Source organism: Typopeltis vanoorti, chromosome 16, assembly GCF_054136105.1.
Source record: "Typopeltis vanoorti isolate ZY-2024b chromosome 16, IOZ_Tvanoo_1.0, whole genome shotgun sequence".
Taxonomy (NCBI): Eukaryota; Metazoa; Arthropoda; class Arachnida; order Uropygi; family Thelyphonidae; genus Typopeltis; species Typopeltis vanoorti.
In genome coordinates, this window is record NC_143564.1 from 72,581,489 (window position 1) to 72,603,316 (window position 21,828).

The following is a 21,828-nucleotide window of genomic DNA, read 5'->3' on the forward strand; positions in this document are numbered from 1 at the left end:
AAAATGGTATTATGCATAGTAGGTTTAGGAAAAATAAAGTTCAAGATTTTAATTATACTTAGAAATAATAGTGAAAGGTATATTTTTATTCTAACTTAAATAATAATTTTATAATTAAGTGAATTTTTTTTCCAAATTTCTTAAAACGCACTATACACTTTTAAAATTCAAAATGTATATATATATATATATATATATATATACACTTTTTCCTGCAATTTTTAGCAGTAAAGTTCTCAAAACCGTTCTCACGCCCACATAGTAATAGTTAGTTCAACAATCAGCAAACTACGATGAAACGAACTTCTTCAAATATGAGAAACCAAAGGCCATCCTAGCACCAAACAACGATCTATAACTTGCACCCACTCGGGCCGAGCAATTAGCTCATAAATATTTCCCCTACACAGTATCCTCATCAGATAGCAGGGATTATAAAAGCATTATGCTTCACCCTTATAGATAGTAAAGTTATGCATTATTGGCATTATCGGTGGAAATCAGAAGTCAAATATCTCTGTACTGCTAGACAGAAGATTATCATTTGGCCCTCATACCAACGCCTCATGTGCAAAGGCATCCAGAGTCATCGCACAGCTCTATCCTCTAATTAACAGGAAGCAAATGACACCAAATTTAAATTTCTTCTCTACCAATTGATGATCCGTCCCATAATTACTTATGCCTCTCCCGCCTGGAGCCACACTTCCTATACCAATATTCTCAAACTGCAAAGAGTACAAAACAGGTGCTTACGTATGATCCTGTATGCACCATGGTATGTAAGAGGCGTTCAACTTCACCGGGAAAGAAATAACCCTTATATATAATATACTCTTTCCTGCAATCTTTAGCAGCAAAGTTCTTTACAAAATCGTCCACTCACCCAAATGAATTAGTTCATCAAGCAGCAAATTAGGATGAAACGGATGTCTCCATTTACAAAAGACCAAAAGCCATCTTAGTAGCAATCAACGACCTATAACCTTCACCCACTTGGGGCTCAGCAATTAGTTCATAAATTTTCCTCTTCACAGTATCCTTATCAGATAGTAGGGATTATAAAAGCTTTATGCTTTGCCCTTGTAGACAGTAATGTTATGTTATGTAGGAATTGTCGGATTATTTGTTCAGCTTTTGTTCGTGATACTTGTGATTCAAAGTTGTTAGGGTGGGTTCTAGATTAGATAATGATTGATCAGATGAATTGTGAATTGATTTATTAGGTGTGGATTGACTGATTAAGGAATTATGTAGTTTTTTTCTTGTAAACTGTGATATTGCGGAATTGTTGCCTATCAGGAAGAAGTGTTAGCATATACACAGGTAAGTCATTTAAATATGAATAAACTCGATACGGACAATTTAATCCAAAGTCGGGACATTAAACGAATTATTGTCAAATCATAATCTCATATTGCTTCGTTTTAAACCTATATTCCATGACAAGTAGTGAAGGGGAAGACATAAGATCAGAGGAGGTAAAGATTGATTTAGTGGTTTCCTCACCCACAACAGAGTTTAACGAAGTACACGCGCATAAGAAGCGCAGAAAGGAAGAAACACGCAAGGATGACGACAGGATGGAGGATGACATCCCTAATGACGACCCTTCTAGCTCTCCTGAAGAGAAGGTGCCTCCGATAGTCCCACGGGAGAAGAACAAGTGGACGATTCTGGCGGCAATCATGAGAGAGGAAACTAACATACTCATGTGCGAAGAATGTTGATGAGGGCATTAAAATTCAGCCCGCCACAGTAGATGATTTTCTTCAACTAACTAAAACCATTAATGCCCTGAATATCCAATGAAATGCATTCTCCCTCAGCTCGGAGAGAAATTTGAAGGTGATGCTTTGAGGAGTGACAGAAGATATCCACACTGAATGATAGCAGCAGATTTCTGCTACCACGGACTACTACCAGCAAAGGTCAGCGGAATGTTACGTGCTGACAAGAGCCCGATGCCACTAGTCCTTGTGGAGATTCAAAACTCCTATAAAAGCGTATATGATCTGACATCGATCTGTGCAATCAAGATCACACTTGAACCTTTGAGGAAACGAAATTCATCAGGTGAGTGCCACAGATGTCAGAAATATGGGCATGCTCAAGAGCTTTGCAAGGCTGACTATAAATGTTTGAAATGTGGTGAAAGCCACCCCACAAACACTTGCACCAAGCCTAAAACCACCCCGGCCAAATGTGCCAAATGCAGTGGCCCTCACCGGCCAATTATAGGGAGTGCATCTACTACCAAAGAACGGGATGACAGTAAGAAATGGTCAGTACACCTCTCAACCTGAGGCTCCACAAGGATCCTTACTGGCGCTAGATGGCCGACATCCGGCATAACTCCATTTCATCCACTATGACCCTTTATGCAGATGACAGAGCGATATTAGCAAGATCACTTTATCCACACTTGTAACCAAAAAACTTCAAGATAGTATTCTAAAACTAGAACACTGGTTCTTTGACTGGAGAGTGCAAGTTAACCCTCAGAAAAGTACAGCTATACTCTTCACTAGAAGACTAGCATCTCCCAAAGATGGACATCGTTCTGTTTAATACTAAAATTCCATGGTAAATCGAAGTCAAATATCTCTGAATACTACTAGACAAAAGATTAAGCTTCATCAACTATATTACGAACACAGTGTAAAGGTATCTAAAGCCATTGCCCAACTCTATCCCTTGGTTAATTGACACAGCAAATTAAACACAAGAAATAAACTGCTACTCTACCATTTGGCGATTTGTCCTATAATTACATATGCCTCTCCAGCTTGGAGCCACACCTCCAATGTTAATATGTACTTAAATTGCAACGAGTGCAAAACAAATGTTTACGAATGATACTAAATGCTCCATAGTTCTTCAGAGGTGTTCAGATTCATCGGGACATAAATGTCCCATATATCTCCTCATTCTTACACTCTCTAGCAGCAAAGTTCTTCTTGAAAACGACACACGCACCCTAATCAACGGGTACAACAAGCTGCAAACTGTAATGAAAACGACCTCTACAAGCATAAAAGACCTAAAGCCATTCTAATATCCAATGAACCCACCGTGCCCTCACAGGGCGAGCTAAATGTTCATAACTTTTTCCTATCATTGATTCCTAGATATCAGACAAGGGGGAGTATAAAAAGCGGTAAGCTTCACCCTCTGAATCAGAAATGTTCCGGTTCCAGACGTTACTGTTACTGATAAAGTATATGTCTAATATGATTTGCTTGCCTCCAGTAATTTCAGGAAATTCTAAGGACTTAAAATAAATGGTCGTTGCAGATGCATTTTTATTAAATGTTTGTTTGATTTTCATAACTATTTTACTTGGTAATAACGCAGTGAGAATTAATTAAATAATAATAATAATAATAATAATAATAATAATAATAATAATAATAATAATAATAATAATAATAATAATAATAAAACGTTTTGCATTGGATATTATAATTGAATATCAAATATTACATTAAAATGACAAAATTGTTTGGAGAGATTAAGGTAAGTGGATTGGGGATTATTATAGAAACCGCTCGACGAGCCTTTAAAAAGGATACGATTTAAGAAAATGCCAATGAAAAAGCAAATGCCAAGCATATTGCGAATACAACTAAAAGACCTATTATATTTCAAAAATGAATTTGATACCCTTGAAAAAGTTTGATTTGGCTCCTAGACGCTTGTTGCGTTCGATTTTAATTATTCTTTGTAATAAAAGCCGTGAATAAAGGGACGAAATGTTCATGTTGTATTCCAAAATCCAAATATTCGACGAATATTGGAAATAAAATTTAATTATGCTCAACAGAAGTTAGTTTTCTCAATTTTTCTTCTCATATCAGTGCTCAGGATCTCATAGAATAATCAAGCGCGATATTTCGCTGGTTGTGACACACATACACACACACATACACACACAAATTTTGAACGTATATTTTAAAGGCGTAAATTATATTTAATCAACAATTATATATATATATATATATATATATATATATTGGAAAATGAAAATGATCTTTAAAAATAATTCGAATTATTACAAAAATACTTACAACTATATATTCATAAGAGTGCATTAATTCCGATTCGATTTCTAGATCCACGAAAAACGTAGATCTAGAAAAAAAAAACGTTTCGAGGAAAAACGATTGGGAATTGGGAAGGATTAAGAGACGTTTTGTTACGGCCTAATGCGCAATCTATATTAGCCTGCATCAACTATTACGAAATTACACCTTGAGAATGAACGTGGTCTGATTAGTCATTTCTCTAAAAAATATAGATATAAATCCTCGAAATATCTTGAATTCTTCAAATAAATTACGTTCATTTAGCTCTAAATGACATTTGGAAATCGGAGAGATGTCCGGTCTGTATCATTAGTCATGCTAAAAGTTGATCCCATTTGCTATAGATAATTTTAGGAGCGCCGGGACAAGAGTACGACAGACAACTGCGGCCATTTCACGATCCTAATACACGTATTATTGCCACGATAGACTTTAGAATTCACGATTGTGTGAATTCTAAAGTCAATTTTTCCAAGTTGCGGGGTTAAAAACCCGAGTGTCTAGGAGAAAATCCCTACTTGCTTGCCACAAACATCAACTAATTAAAGAACTGGTTGAAAGGCTGAGGAAAGCTCCTCTAGTCGGTTACAAACGTTGCAAAAGACAATACAGTCACATTTCCCTAAACATTATAATAATTTCCAAGATTTAAGCTAGCATGTTATTTTTAATTATGTGAAATCTCGCCCAGGAAAAGGTCCATATTTTTAGTACATACGACTGTGTGTGTAGTGGGGGGGGGGGGAACTCGAAAGTTCTGGAAAGTTCTTTTCAAAGCCCGTCAAATTTTTCTGGAAACCATGCTCTAGAGAGCAAACATGAAATTTTATAAGCCACCTCAACCTCGACTCAGTAAGATAGTGCCCTGACACTGGGGACGAAATTTGTGTACCACCTAAAGACACGTATTCGTACAACAATGGGATTCAATTCACAGCCTGTTGGCTGGAGAAAGGGAGTATGTTAATCAATGGACCACTGAGGCCGAAAAAGATCATCGTTCATACTTTGTTCATAAAAGTTCATACTTTGTAGTAGAGCGTCTGTAGCTCAGTCGGTATAAAGACGTAACTCTTTGGTGAAGACCTAGGTCTTTTCGGCTAAAGGTGAGTTAGAGGGTCTCCGTTATTATTTAGTTTTATTTTTTAAACTAACAGTTTAAAAAATAATTATTAAAAAACTATCAAACACAGAATAAATGTAGGGTGTTCCACTATGACTAAACTTATAAATATATGGAAAAATACACATCTCGCCAAGGAAGTTGAAATCGAAGTATTCAGATCAGTGAAACTCCTGACAGTTCTGTATGGTGTCGAGACCTAGGTTATCAAATAGAAGGAAGGATAAAAATTTGACGGGCTTTGAAAACATGTATTTGAGGAAAATAAATAAAATATCATGGGCAGAAATGAAAACCAATCAGATCATAGAAGAATTACAGAATTACACTACCATATTCCTGTCATCGCAAAAAAATCAAAGAAAAACAGTTATGGAAACTGAAAAGGAAAATACAACTGGGAAGAAAACATCAAGCTTAAATAGTCTGAACTCTTACAAAAATGTAAATACCTTGACTGCAGACAGATTATGCTGGAAAAGTGTTGTTCCTAGATAGCCTTAACCCCCTTAGTTGTATGAAGAATTGCTGGAAAGCAAATTCACGCACTCGTGTAGTGTATTAAGGGAGAAAAATTATGAGAACTATATCGTGAAGAAAGGAAGAAAAACTTCTGTTTCTATTCTAATATATTCTTCTGATAGTCCCTCCCTTCAGAAAGCAAAAAAGGGCTGCATTATTAATAGATGATCCCTTATACATCATTTGATCTGAGTAGAGTGCGCTGTTAATTAAAAGAAACACTAGAAAATTTCTCTTGACTATGTAATCGCTGACCCCCCCCCCTTAACTTTTGTCGGGAGGATTACGATTGTTAATGTATGGATAAGGGAATCTAATTAGTATGCAGCTGTTTAAAACCGTGCACTTTTTTATTTTATCCATTCAATTTGCATGTTTTTTCATTTTTTTTTTATAAGGGATAGGAATTGGACTTTTTTGGTGAAGAAAAACCTCTATTTCCATAATATGACACTAGCCAACTCATCTGAAAAAGCCCATATGAAGGTATCATATATATGTGTGTGTGTGTGTGTGTGTGTGCGCGCGCGCGCGCGCGCGCTTAGTAATCGCCAATAGTGTTCATCACAATGGCAAAGAGAAATGATCTTTCGGAGTTCGATAAAGGGCTTATTGCGGGCACCAATCTGGCTGGAGCCACGATTTCGAAAATAAAAAGCAAAGCTGACTGGCTTCTCAAAAGGAAAGATATCCGGGGTGTTTAATCAGTGGAAAAATAACTCACATTGCTTGTCTAAGTGGCGTAAGACAAAGGTCCTAAGACAGTCTGACAGGAGTGAAGTTGCCTTCTTAGAAGGCTTGAACGGACAAACAGAACTTCCTGTGTGCAGCAATTGACCGAAGCATTTAATGAAAACTGTTGGGAACAGCCTTTAATATCTCACCGAACTATGCGTAGGGAATTGAAGAGGATCAGTAATGGCAGTCGCATGCCTATATGGAAGCCACTGATTTCTGTGAAGAATCGGAAAGCTTGTCTACAGTGCTGTCAGGAACACCGTGACCGGACACCGGAAGACTGTAAAAGAGTCATGTGGTCTGACGAAGCGCGATACAACTTGTTCTGTATGATGGTAGGCAGAGAGTTTGGTAGCAGACCCATGAAGCAATGAATACAGCTTGCCTTGTAAACCCAACTCCACAACTCAAGGTTCTAGAGGTGTTGTCATGTCCCGTTGATAATTATGGATTTTGGTTCGATGATACATAGTGGTTGGTCAGTGAATTTAGTGCCTCCTGTAAAGTTGGTGATTTTTGTCTGTTTTTATTGTGTTTTTTCTTAGAAAATTTCTGTAGTACACTAGGGTAGAGTTCAGTATTTTATCATATATTTTTATTAAGACATTTTAATATTTAATATACGTTTAAATGGCGCCAAAAAAGGGCAAGAACAGTAATGCTAAAAAAAGCACCGCAGGCGAGAACAAGAAGGTTAGCCCTGCCAACAAGGTTATTTTGCACATGGAGGATGTTAACGAAAATGAATTAACCGCCAAAATAGCGAAGTTGAAGCAAATCATCAGAGAGATGACGTGGGAATTGCAAATACTTGAGAGATGTTTAAATGAGCACAGGGAGAAAAAGAAAAATGAACAGGAAAATAAGAAACAACAAAGCAAAGAAACAGGTAAGTCAAAAAATAACGAAAATGGTAAGTGACGTTGTTAGTAAAAAGAAAGAAATTATTTGGTATGGTGACTCTATAATAAAACATGCTACAGATGAGAGAGTTATAACATCGAGTTTTCCTGGAGCGAAAATTAAAAATATAACTCAAGTAATTCAAAAACAGAAAAGAAAAGTAAATGAAATGGTAGTTGTAGTAGGTACGAACGATTTAACTGGTGATAAGTTCAGTATGAGAGAGGACATGAATAGGTTGCTGGAAGAGGCGAAAGGGAAAAGTGAAAATCATTAGTATTTTACCTCGCTATGAGAAAAATGAATCAAAAACAACGGCTATGATGGCAAACGATTCAATGTGTAGGCTATGTAGAAGGAGTGGATGCGAGTTTTTGAATGTGTGGAGTGAGTTTGAGGGACGATTGGATTTGTATAAGAGGGGTGACCTACACCTGAATTCGTTTGCTATCAGGAGTCTGGAAAAACTAATAACTGGTATGAGACCTAACACAGAGAGTCAGGGAAACGAATGCTAGGAGTATTAGAAACAAAGGGGTAGAGTTTGTTGCCTTAGTCAATATCTTGCGACCTCAGATTGTAGGAATTAGTGAGACCTGGCTATCAGAATCAGACCTGTTAAATAGTATCGAGTGTCATGGGTACAGTATTTTTAGGAAGGCTAGAGTGGATAGGAGAGGAGGGGGCATGCTGCTAATGATATTGGATGACTTAAATTCAGTTAAAGTTGAGACCTATGAATGTAGTAATACTACTAACAATATTTCACGTGGCAGTGCGTTTGAAGCCATCTGGTGTGAGGTGGAATTTAATAAGACAAATTACACAGTTGGGTGTTGTTACAGACCTGGTGGATCGGTTGCTGGTGATGAAGAAATGCATCACCAAATAGACAAGGTGAGCGCGAAAAGAGTAATCATAATGGGAGATTTTAATTATACAAATATTGATTCGGTAGCAGTAGAATCTCATGAGAAGAATGAAAATGTATTTATTGAGCTGTTGCGGGACAACTTCCTCAAGCTGCATGTAACAGAAGGAACTCGAGGTCAAAGAGTGCTAGATTAGATTATAGTATCAGTGGGCATTTCAGTTAAAGACGTAACTATTCTGCCTCCAGTTGGTGACAGTTATGCTGCGGAAATTATGACAAACTGAGGAGTATACTGAGTTCAGTGGAATGGGATCGGTTGCTGGACGGAAAGAATATCGACAGTGTATGGGAAGTATTTAAACAATATTTAAATGATGCGATATCAGAATGTGTCCCGAGAGTTCAAAGAATAAATAGAGTAGGAGTCAAATGGATGTGTAATCTTATTAAGCAAGAGATTCGTAAGAAAAGGACGATGTGGAACGAATACCGTTTGCATAAGGATGACGTCAGTTATGAACGTTATAAGCAGCAGGCTAGAATAGTCACAACTGTTGTACGGAAAGCAAAGTCTGATTATGAAACGAAACCTGCTCTACGTGCGAAAGACAACCCACAAGAATTCTATCGATATGCTGCAAGTAAAAGAAAGGATGAATATGAAAGAATAACTCTTCTAAATCCAGATGGGGTGAGGGTTACTGATGCAGAAGAGGTTGTTCAGTTAATGAGTGCCCATTTCGTTAAAATCTATCAACCTAGTGAACGCAACATTGAACTCACTGTTACCTCTTCACTAGATGAAGAAACGCAGGTGTGTGAGGCCGAGGTATTAGAGCTATTGCACAAACTGAATAAGAATTCAGCAATAGGGAGGAGTGATGGAATATCAGCATGCGTGCTAAAAGAGTGTACAGCTGAATTGATCATTCTTTTGACCAGGATGTTTAATATGAGTCTCAGAACAGGGAAGATTCCGCAGGAATGGAAGGAATGTATGGTAATTCCATTGCATAAGGGTGGTGCAAAGACCGATGTATCAAACTATCGACCAATTAGTATCTCAGAAGTGGTGGTGAAGATTTTAGAAAAATTAGTTAGGGCCCGTGTTCAGAAATGGGTTGACAGTGAATCTCTACTTTGCAATGAACAACATGGGTTTACTAAGGGAAGGTCATGTTTTAGCAATTTGCTCATATTCTATGACAATGTTACCATTGAACTAGACAAGGGTAATAGATACACCATGATACTTTTGGATTTTGCTAAGGCTTTTGACAGAATACAACATGACAGACTGCTGCATAAATTGGAGAAAATGGATTTGGGTTATACAACATTAGCATGGATAAGAGGATGGCTGACTGACAGATATCAAAAAGTGGTATACGGGGGATCTGAGTCTGCAAGGTTTAAGGTAACAAGTAGTGTACCACAAGGATCGGTGCTTGGTCCACTGTTATTCAATCTGTACATTAATGATATTGGGAAGGATTTGACAAGCGACATACAGTTATTTGCTGATGATGCAAAGATAGACAGGGTAATCATGAATGCTGCTGATGTGCAGTCCTTGCAGAATGATTTGAATAAGATGGAATTGTGGGCATGTGAAAATGGGTATCAGTTCAATGTCAGTAAATGTAATGTCATTCACTTCGGCATGATTTCCTATCTAATGTCGTATTATATTGGTGGGATTAGGCTAGAAGAAACTGATGAGGCTAGGGATCTTGAAGTGTTAATAGATAGGAAGTTGAAGTTCAGGGGCCATGTGGCAAAGATTGCAAATACAACTCAAGAGATAATTGCAATGATCAAACGAACGTTCACGTGTAAAGATAAGGATGTTATTTTGCCTCTTTACAAGGCCTTGATAAGACCTCACTTGGACTATTGTGTGCAGATCTGGTTTCCGATGCGATTCTGATATATTGGAGAGAGTACAAAGGCGAGTGTTAAAAATTATATCAGGATTGTAGAATACTGTTTATGAAGACAGGTTGAGAATTTGTAGATTGCAGACACTAGCAAATAGGAGAAAGAGGGGTGATATGATTGAGACTTACAAACTGCTGAAAGGGTCATACAAGATTTCAATTGATGGGATTTTTCAATTTATGGAGGATGGGGAAAGGACGAGAGGGCATCCTTGGAAGCTGAGAATGAAGGGTGTAAGGACCAGATTTTTTTCTCAGAGGGTCGTGCGTGATTGGAATGGATTGCTATTGGATGTTGTGAGTGCAAGCAGTGTGAACGAATTCAAGAATAAGTATGATAGCTGGTGTGTTTAGCATGTGGCCTCCCTCGATGAGTCTCTGACTCCCTGGAAGTATCTCTTAATAATAATAATAAGGAATGGGTCCCCTGATATTGCTCGAAGGTCGGTTGTCCTCCAAGGAATATCTGAACATTGTTGCCGATCATGTCCATCCTGCAATGTTGACTTTGACTGTTGTTTCATGGACGACAATGCTGCTGTCCATTGCGCAAAAATTATTCAGCAGTGGTTCAGGGGGCATGATGGAGACTTCTACCATTTTCTCTGGCCACCACAAATTCCGGATCTGAACTCCATTAAGAATGTATCGGATCTGTAAAAGAAACAGATCCGGGAGGGTGAACGTCTGGTATGTTGTAGACCTAGAAGCAATCCAACACCTTGTGGAATCTATGCCAAACCCATATGAGCTCTAATTCAGGATAAAGGGGAGGGGGTCCAACATGGTATTAAATAAAAGCTTCTAATTCAGTGGCCAGTATGTGTAGTACGTGTATATACAGTAGTAATAAAACCTAAAAATAATGTTGTTCAAAGAGCGGTAGCAAAATATTTGGAAAATATGACTTATAACTATATGTCATAAAGTTATCCATGAACTGAAAATATTTTTAAGAGTTTCTAAAAGAACGAGTAAGTGTCATCGTTAGTATTACTTGCTAATCGTGCCTCTCAATCTACAAAAATATTAAGAATGACAAAATGTGAAATATGGAGAAATGAGCTTCACTGTATCAAACTAATCACTAAAGAACTGTTTGATTTTCCCCACAAGATACGTATATATATATATATATATATATATATATATATATATATATATATATATATATATATATATATATATATATATATATATATATATATATATGTCCATAATTACATGAATGCAAAGTGTCCATTGAAGTCAATATTACTTTTGGATATTATAGAAATGATATAGACACGAAGCTTATATATTTGATATATTTTATCCGTGTGGTAGTTTGCGTGGTTAATCCTTTAGCAAGAAATGGAGTGATGACGTTTTAGTTTCCAGAAATTACGAGACTTAGTTAAAAGAGTTTTTTTTTTTTGTTTTTTGACTTTATCGCTACGTTCTCAACTGTGTGTCGTGGACTGCAGCGATTCACTAACTGATGTTTATAGCCATACTCTTAAGATCTGCGTAAAATACCGAATCAACCAATGCAAATGGAATTAGTTAATTTATTTTTATTTATTTAATTCACATATATGATATGAAAATTTAATTTAATTCAGTTTCATTTTTTAAAATTCTTTTACGATAAGTTTGCAGGGAGGGGAGGGGGGGGGTAATGAACTCTTTACTAGGGTAAACAGTTATAAAATAGGATCTTCTTCAACTCATCCGTTCCTCAGGATAGGGTACATTCCTCCGATTAGAGATCACGGCGAATTAATAGAGTGCTTGTCACTCTGCTGTTGCCGATTCCCTACAGGTACAAGCGTTTATGCATGCGGACCTGTATGTTTACGGCGCTATTTTGCGGGATGAAAAACCCTAGTTTCCAGTTGAATATCCCTCCACTTACTTCCTCATGAGATCGACCAACTCATCACTTGATTGAAAAGACCTGATAGAGGTTTCGAACCCAGGTCTTTCCAACCAAATTATATGTCTATATATAATATTACACGTATATACAATTCATTTGTTTCATTCGAAATACAAATTGAGAAATATTTTGGGTGTTTTTTGTAATTTGCACACTGAAAAGCTTCGCTATAACCTACCTTAGAGTATATAAATAAATATAAGATACTGGACAAAATAAACTTTAGCGAAAAAATTGTTTATTTTTGATGTAAGATAATTTTTGAATAGCAAAATGTAACCTATATGTCATAAAAAGAGATATTGAATAATACTTGCGAACAAAATAAAGTTTCTCATAAGTTTTAAATGCTTATTATATTAATTATAATTAGCCAATTCAACATTAGCAATGTTTAACTTTTAGCAATTCAACAGCTGTCTGGATATCTCCCGAAGTATGCGATGCCTTTGTGTATTGTTGAGTAGATTACGACTGCATCGCTCAAATTGGTTCTCATTCGAAAATACTGGCATCTATCATTATACCGGTTTAATTTTGTATTGGACAATTTGATAAAAGAGTGCAGTGAAGATCTACACGTTTTTAATGAGCCTGTCGTTAACAAAATTAGAAACACTCAGCGGTGCAAAACACTCATTGAGTCGCATAGCACAATGCTAACTAAAAGGTAGTACTTGACGCACTAAGCAAGGATTAGTATTGAAATACTGCGAGTTTACATCCCTTCTTTACACTTCATGGCCCCACGCATTCCTATAAAGTACTGTGAAATCAAGTTGGATATCTGCTTCTATCTTTTTTTCTTTCATTATCAGCCTTTTCTGAATTCTTTAGTTTATCATCATTCTCTCTCTCTGTTACTCTTCGCTTTGTTTCTCTTCGTACCCTTTCGCTGCTACTTTTCACTACTCGCATCCCAAACTATCCCGATATTTCGGTAGAAGTGTTTTGCATAGCGTGGTGTACGAGTCCGTCCACCCACCCACCCTCCCTTACTTTCAGTGTTAACTTAACTTGTCCCTGGGGCTCAGTAGAGAGTACAGCACAGATGTGCCCGGAGTGTGGCAACTCTACAGCCCAACCTCCGGCCTCAGGTGGTGGATGGAGGGAGGATTACGGAGGATTCCAGCCTGACAGAGACCGCGGCAACGCTAGAGAGCAGCGACCCTGTCACAGTCACTATGGGCAGGCCACAGCTGGAACGGAAGGAAGACATGCAAATGGTAGGATAACTACGGCCTCTTGGACGTCACTCTGCTATGAGAGAAACTTTGCCTTTTGTTCAGTTAGCTTTTCTTTACTTTTGCTCTCTCTCTCTCTCTCTCTCTCTCTCTCTGTGTGTTTATGCACGCGCGTGAGCAAAAACATATTCACGTGACATGTTATTTAACCTTACCCTTAGATCACTATTTCAAAGAACTACACTTTTATTCATCTAGCACATAAATTCTTATGCAGAGCATGAAAATAGGCTACATTCACATTGGATGTGGGAACTACTATGAAAATTCAACTGAGATCTAGCCACAAAAATCACAAAAGCAACTGCGTTCAAATTAAACACTTTTGTTGTTATCGTGTGTGCAAGTGGGTGGAGTTCAATTATGGTATGACTGAGCTTTGTTGACACTGTCGGAAGCTAGAGTTACTGATATACAATGGAGGTGAATCCGAACTGTCTGAATCCATTCTGAAACAGATGAATAACTGTGTGGAAAGATTAGTGTGCCAAAATGATACTTTATCACTGTCATTTTGGCGAATTTCATCATTTTATTGACTTTTTTTAGTAATCGATAGCATGTTGGTAGATAATAGTACAAAAAATTACTTTAAAAAAAATAGCAAAATGCTACATGCGCCACTGAGCCATGCCTATTGATATTTTGATACTCAAATAGCCTTATGTCATTTCATTTATGTGTAGCGAAGCTACAGTTGGTTTCATGTCACATGGTTATAGATAGAACTTTGGATGCTCTCCCAGTTCTGAGTGACTTTGAGCGCTCTTTAGCTTGTGTAACATTGGAGAGGGGTGAGAGAAAAAAAAGTAGATGCTTATTACAGTGTGTGTATTTGAGAGAGAGACTTCTTCGCAATCATTTAAAACTTTAATTTGTGTATCAACCAAAGAAACAAGTCGCAAATTGTCTGATTTCTTCCATAAAAAATCATTTCCTTTCGTAAACTGATTGTCACTACAATGGATGCAGATCGTTTCTACAAAATGGTTCTCTACGTTTGAAAGCCTACAATATTTATCCAAATTATTTTGTGAATCAAGTCGTTGGTAAGCAAATGCCTGATTAATTATAGACGGTTTACACGATTTAAATTATAATTATCATGTATAAATTTTTTTGAAGTTTTGTGGTATACTCTAATTTTTTGATGATATTGTTGATAGTTTTACATTGGCCCTCCTGTTATCAATTGTCCCTTAAAATGTTGTGACTCTCCTAATATTGCAAATGACGTTTTCTGTGCTCTCTGCATGAATATTGGCTTCTGCATTAATGGCTGATCAGTCCTCTTTAACGCTATGAGAGTTCTTATCAAGATATCAGACTCCAGTGAAAAAGAAACGAGACGAAGGCGACGTAAACTGTTCCAACTGATCACCAAAACCTTTAAACCCTATATCGCCATATAGTTTACGTTTACTGTAGAAACTGGAAGACCTGACCATCGTATTGTGATGCACATCAATATTCACACAAGTTTCTTTTCTTATAAAAGATTTGTATCATAGTTCACGATATGAACATTATTTTTCATAATACTGCTGACAACTGAGCTTTCAGAACAACAACCGCAGTTATAGAATTATATGCATGTCAATCTATCTACAACGCAGATGTGCATTTTGCGTTCTTAGTTTCGTCTATTGGTTGTTGTCATCAAATCACAAAACAAAATTAAAAACAAATAGATGTATTAACATCTGGTTACCTTTATGAAAGAAAGTTAATGTTAATTGCTGTGGGATCAATTTAATTGCTTGTCGAATAAAATGCAACAATTCCGATTCAAAGAATTAGAATTATTGTATTTTATTCATCAATAATGAATTTTTGAATCGTGTTATTCGGCTTTCTCTTTGACTACTAGGTTGTCCTATGCGATAAACTACGTGACTAATGGTTCAATCACCATATAACAGTCAATGTCATTTACTGACTAATATGCACATCTATATATCTTCTTAACAATATCCATTCTATTTCTATCATCCTCTGGTTCTCGGATCGCTCACAGCCCTTGCAAAGCGTCATTGTAATTTTGAACGATCGATTTTAGCAGCGGCTATTTGCGTTTAGTTAACAGTCCTGATAAGCAGCTAGTCATGGAGTCAGATTCTGAGGAAATAATCGCCTCTGTTGCTTATCCTTCCATGTTAGCCATCAATTAAAACCTTTAATTCTCAGTTTAGTAATGATCAAAAAAAACTACGATTCCTCATTCAGATTCAGGCTGTGGCTTTGGACTTCGTTGTGATATGCATGGATGTAAAGACGTTTTATAGGTAAGCTAACCAGTCTTTGAAAATTTATGTGGGTTGTATTAAAAAATAAAAATAAAAACTAACAATTTTAAATGACTTTAATTTTTCAAATCATAAACGATATCCTGGGAAGAAAAAATTCATTAGCAACAGTTCCTATTAAGATGATTAATCAAAAATATATACAACATTTCATAAATATTAAACAACTTAAGTGGTAATCTATAAGTTGGTATTATTATTATTATTATTATTATTATTATTATTATTATTATTATTATTAAAGAGCCTTCCGTTAGGAGACATAATGGTAGAATGAAAACGGCATAAACGCCACAAATTATCCACCACCCACTTGCAATTCATACTAATACGAAATATGTTTGCGGTTGCTTTCATGTTTGTGAGAGTAAAACTGCTGCACCGGCAGGTAAACCAATCTTATTGTCTAGTCAAGGAGAGTAAGATTGGTTTACTTACACTTTTCCTGAGGCGAGCAGGGCCTGAGCCGCTAGAGTACTCTGGGATCCTACCTCATGAGCCCTTAAACTGGCCCTAATTTTTCTGGGCCCCCAGCTGGAGCTTCGTGCGCCTGTGCATAAATACATCCCTTCTCCAGCCAGAGAGTGACTAAAGTCTGTCATCCCTAAAATCAATTTTTGTATAAACTTTACTATTTGAAAATAAACTCTTACTGGTGGAAGCTGGAGAAAGGGGAACCTTTATGCTTGTATTTTATTCTCCAAGACATATACAGATTGTTCTAATGTCCTTTAGCAATTTTTATCTTTATCCATTAGTAAAAACGTATGCTATAAAAGAAGTCAATGGAATTTATCCTTGAAGAAGAGATGCCTGATTCCAGAAATAAGATGATCGCTTTCTCTTCTTTCCATTTCCTTAAGTACTATTTAAATATGTATAAAGCCAAAATGTATAGTAACCACTTATAATTTTTGCCAAGATCGTAACAGCCTTGATTCAATAGATGTTCTCTCCCACATATTATAGAAAATAATGCCCTTTTATCGTATTTGGTTTCTCTTTCCCCAGAGGTTTATAAATCCTTCAGTGTTGTATCTAAGACGAGATAGAGATTTAGATTCAATGCCGAAGACATAATTTCCAATTTGAAACACTATTGATTATTAAGAAAGATTAATGAATATTATTAGTCGTTTTATCGTAGTTTTTATCCCATTCTGGGTATGAAACAAGAAAGGAGAAAAGCTGTTCAAAGCTTTTCTCCTTTCAAAGTCTCCTCCAAACAGGCAAAAATGAAAGAGACTAAAATCTTTCTTGTTTCAGGTTTCCAAGTAAACAAAGAAAATTCCATTGGTAGCGTAATGCAGAAAAGAATCGGAGGGACATATTCGCTCTTTTGACACGTGCAGTGTAAAAGTAATTACTTAGCGCTACCTAATCTGTATTACAGCACTCTGGGTGTCTATTTTTCGATCCGTCGAAAGCCAAGCTAGCGCATGGTCCGTATGCAGCTCGTCATTATCACCTTCGGCCAATCGGAGATCACACAACACAGTTACCACCAAATGACGGCAAATGCCACAAAATACGCCGAAACGGGGCGGTGCTTAAATGGCATCGTTACAACACAGCGGCAGTGAGTAAAAGTCGCCACATAACGACCCCCCTCTTTACAATCGAGCCCATTTATTTGGAACCATGACGGAAGAAAACGACACTCAGAGTCGCTAAACACCGAGCAACCACTCCCACTTAACATTTGCTCCTTTACGCGGTCCGAGACAGAAGCTATTTGAGTGGCAGCTCACGTGCCATTCGTGTCTCCTCCTCCTCCTCCTCTTTCTTTCCGTAAGCGCCAAGAGCGAGTTAAATTATGGGCTCGGTCAATTCGAACCGGTTAACGGTGAATATGGAAGAGGTTGAAGAGTCTGGCGGTTGGTAGCAATTTTTGTTGTCAAATAAATGACCCTGTAGGCCTCGAGGCTTTGGCCACAGCTCTTCTGATCTCAAAAAACACCGAAGTGGTGGTGGCGATGGAAGGAACCGAAGCGCACATCGCTGTTCGACGCGGAAGAGACAACCGACCATCCTCGGTAGGAAGTGGTGAGTGAGAGAATTCATTTGCTTATCCAACACATTATGACTAATTAAACCTTTAGATTTATGAGGTGACTTGAGCGAACGAATGATGAACATGAGGATTTAGGAAATGATATTTAAATATGTGAGAGAGAGAGAGAGAGAGAGAGAGAGAGAGAGAGAGAGAGAGAGAGAGAGAGCTAGGGACAACTTTGTAACAACTGCGTTCACTTGTAAAGATACATTAATAACTGAATATAAATTTTATAGGTTTTTATTTTATACTCAGCGAAATGCTTCTAATACATTATCATGGAATAGAACGGCACTTAATGATTATAACATACACTGTTTTCATTTATTAATCTTTCATGTCTTCTCATCAGTAAATTCTGCTTAGCAGTATAATTTCTATGAATACCGGTTATACCTTCCTAACTACATTTTCCTTTTTCTGTGACAAATTCAACAAAACTTAATGTGTGCCTTTTGTTATAATCAAGGAAATATAACAGATTGGAATTTGCATCCATCGATTTTCGTACTGTAAGATTTCTAAATCCAAAACTTTTTATGATTGTTCCATCTGTACAATTCTGCATTTAGATCTTAGGATTGGTTGTGATTCTCAGCTGAACATTCTGCAAAATAGAAGCCAATATTATAGGATTGGAATAGTACACGAGGAGATGCCCCCCCCCCCCTCAAAAAGAGACTTATTTTAACTTCAATACGAAGTCAGCATGATAACTTGAATCAATTTTAAATTGACAAATAATTTGCATTTTTGATTTCTTTCCTTGAAATGTTTATATACACCTTATTTAGTTAGAAAATGAGCGCAAATTTGCTCGTCATAATTAGCATTCCTGAGACTGTCAGACATGTGATGCCTCTGATAAGTTTTTATCAATCCATTTATTCTAGTTGATGAAATCTTAAGTCTTGCTAGAACCATGTGCGTGTGTTTCCTATTCCCGTGTAATAGATACTGTTATTACACAGCATGTCGATTATCATTTTAGGACGTAACGTTCTTCAGAATCCGATGAAAATTTACAAAGCCAGTCATGGTGGCCTTATGGATAATAATATCTATATTGGGAATTGAGCATCTGATTATTAAGTACCTTACCATCACGTACTGAGAACAAGATTTTCAGAAGTAATGCAAGTACTGTAGTGTTTATCCAGTAACAATTGTTTGTGTGGTTTTCACTAAACTTACAAAATTTATAAGTTTAGTTTAGTTTTGTTTCAATGGATCCGTAAATTATTTCCATTCAACTCGAAGAACATTGTAGCAGTTCTACAAGATAAGATTAAAAAAAAAAAAAAAAGGAAAAAACTATGTTCAGCCATGAACATTTTAAAAACACAATGCTTAATGTATGGTGAAGCTGGAAGTCTATGGAGTATAGTCATTCTGCAAACCGGAAGTCTGCAAACTTTGTTTAGAAGGTAACACATGAAGTTCCAGTCTTTCTTGAAAAAATTTTCAATATTGATTTCTCTTTGGAGATATCCTGCTGAGTGATAACGGAGCCAACTGTAAGTATTATTCAATAACTTCCTGCTAGAATACGATCGATTCTTTATTTATTTTTTTTTCTTCATCGCGGGACTGGTTGGGATGTCTATCTTGTTCTATAAAGAGAAAGTATCAAGAATAAAGAGAAAATGTAACAGTGAAAGAAATGGACCTTCACTGGAAGTAGTACAACAAATGGGATTTTTAACAGTTCCAAAGGTCACAAAATGTATAATAACTACAATAAAAATGTGAGTATATATAATCGACCATATATGGTTGATATACCGTGTAAGATCGTTTGTATCCTCTCTCTCTCTCTCTCTCTCTCTCTCTCTCTCACACACACACACACACACACACACACACACACACACACACACACACACACACACACACACACACTTACTCATTTCTAATCGTTCACAGATGGTTTCCTTTCAGCAAATGAGCACGCTACTTTGTCTGATCTGTGAAAACGTCCAGTATTTAGATGGAAGGACGTTGTCTTCCATTACAACACTGTATTCTGTTTCTGAAAGATATGACAAAACGTCAAACAGTGTATCAGACAATATTCAAAATCCTGTAATCACTAATTGTACTTTTTAATCGTAATCACTAAATCTAAAAATCTAATGATTTTCGAATAAAATTTCACCTTCCAAATTTATTCCGATTTCCTGCTTTCTGTTTAAGCACGAATGGCAATATGTTTTTGTTCTACTTCTATATTTCTTGTGGACAATTCAGAAAAAAACAAAATTTAAGCATCAGAAGACCACACGGCTTCGAATCTAATATCGAAATTTTAGCTACAATCAAATGAGATGAAATTCCTTAGTTCTTTCACCTTTCTAACGTTAAGAAAGTCTCGGAGTTTATTTTAAACGGTTGCAACCTCTGGAGAAACGAAGATAATTGAAAGGCGTTGTTTAATCTGTTTGTTTTCAATTGACTTTTTTTCTCCTTCGCAAACCGTGTCAATAAATCCTCATGAGCTTATGGAAACCATTTGCAGCGAATTTTCCTGAGCTTTCTTCCTAAGTCTGATTACTTTTAGATGAATTTTCTATTCTGTTTTAACCCTCTCTTACCAAAGTTATTCCGACTGTGCTTCATTGACATAAGTTACTGCAAACCTCAATAAGGGAGCAGTCATTATGGGCACTATTTACAATTTTAACTCTTCGGAAGTTTCTATCTGTAACCTAGAAATGCTTCCTCCAAGTTAAAATATTCTCGAATATTTTATTTTATTTTATTTTTTTGATAACAAATTTACATTCGCTCCAATGGTAAACAGGTTTTGAGCAATGGATCCCAAATGCCATTCATTGTGTTAACCTCCCAATGTCTTGTGGATCTAACGAAATTTTTTTCTTGTTTTAGTCTTATAATTAAAATAATATTTTGAAAATATAGAAATATAAACAGAAAACGAAAAAGATTTTTCATTCAAGCGCATAAGCAAAGTTAGGTGCACGCCAAAGCGACCATAACCCAGTGATATGAAATATGAAGCCCAGGTAATAATTATGCTAAGTAGCCGGCTGATGTTTGATGAGTCTTAGATGACATCCACTTAAAAGGTGAATTCTCTTTACAATATGTTTTGTCTTTTATCAAAATCACATCGTTGTCAACTTGGATAGATACATCTCCTCTCTTCTGACTGACTTCTGTCGGTTGGAAGACAGGCGTTTCTATTCCCCCCCCCCCCCGAACTGTTTAGTTCTTTATTACAAGGGAAATCGTTACAACACTTGTTTAGCTACAACTTACATTCGATTAACTTAGTGTCAAAGCAACTAACAGTGTTGGAGAGTATCTCATTTTCGTTAACTGCTTCTGTCCGTTGGTTTGTTCTACACGGGTAAAACATAGCATTTCTGAGTAAAAATCTTGTGAACCGCATATAAATCCAGTTTACTTCAGTTAGAAGTTCTTATAAATGTTCCTTCCGTACTACGATATCATTCGACCTTTAGTTGGTCTACTTGTATTCGGTAAGTTTATAATGTTTGTAGAAATCGTATAGGGTAGACATGTGGGTGGGGAGGTGATCAGAACTTTTCAGTTCACATCGGGAGTTGCAAGATCTCACAACTCTGTGTAGAATATGGAAAAATAATTAATCATTTATCATTTAGCTATTGATTGATGCTATGATTCATTGGGATAAGAACAACAACAACAACACACAGTCTCAATGCTAACCAAAAGCATGCAGAACTAAGATTAGATATCGTCCATCAATTAGAAATGCTATTATTCGAATTTTTAACTCACCTTTAGCCCCCTTTTATCAAAAAGTGTCGAAGATAATAAAATAGCCTATTGGACTATATCACAAAGTTTAATACTTCTTATTTTTTAAATAAGGCTTTACGAAATTCATGAACAAGCTGTTCCGATAGAGACAATCAGCACACATTTTCACAAAGTGTGTGTGCTGATTGTTTAGCAGTTTAATTGAAGTTGTAGTAGTTTTGATTCGTCATCACCAGTTATTAAGAACGAGTGTTTTGACACTTCTGTAAGTACGGTGTACCACTAAATGAGTACACTCATTACAGCATTCCGTAATTTGCATCTACGTTCGTACTCGGAGGG

The 21,828-nt window shown here is 36.6% G+C and overlaps 1 protein-coding gene across 1 annotated transcript in view; it reads left to right on the forward strand.

Moving 5' to 3' along the window:
* The first annotated feature begins 1,886 nt into the window (after nt 1-1,886).
* Nucleotides 1,887-21,828, forward strand: part of LOC150098126 (photoreceptor-specific nuclear receptor-like) — a 127,136-nt gene continuing 107,194 nt past the window's right edge. Inside the window, exon 1 of the mRNA XM_090406688.1 lies at nt 1,887-2,076. Within this exon, the coding sequence (XP_090262814.1) occupies nt 1,887-2,076 (190 nt within the window). The remainder of the gene's footprint in view (nt 2,077-21,828) is intronic.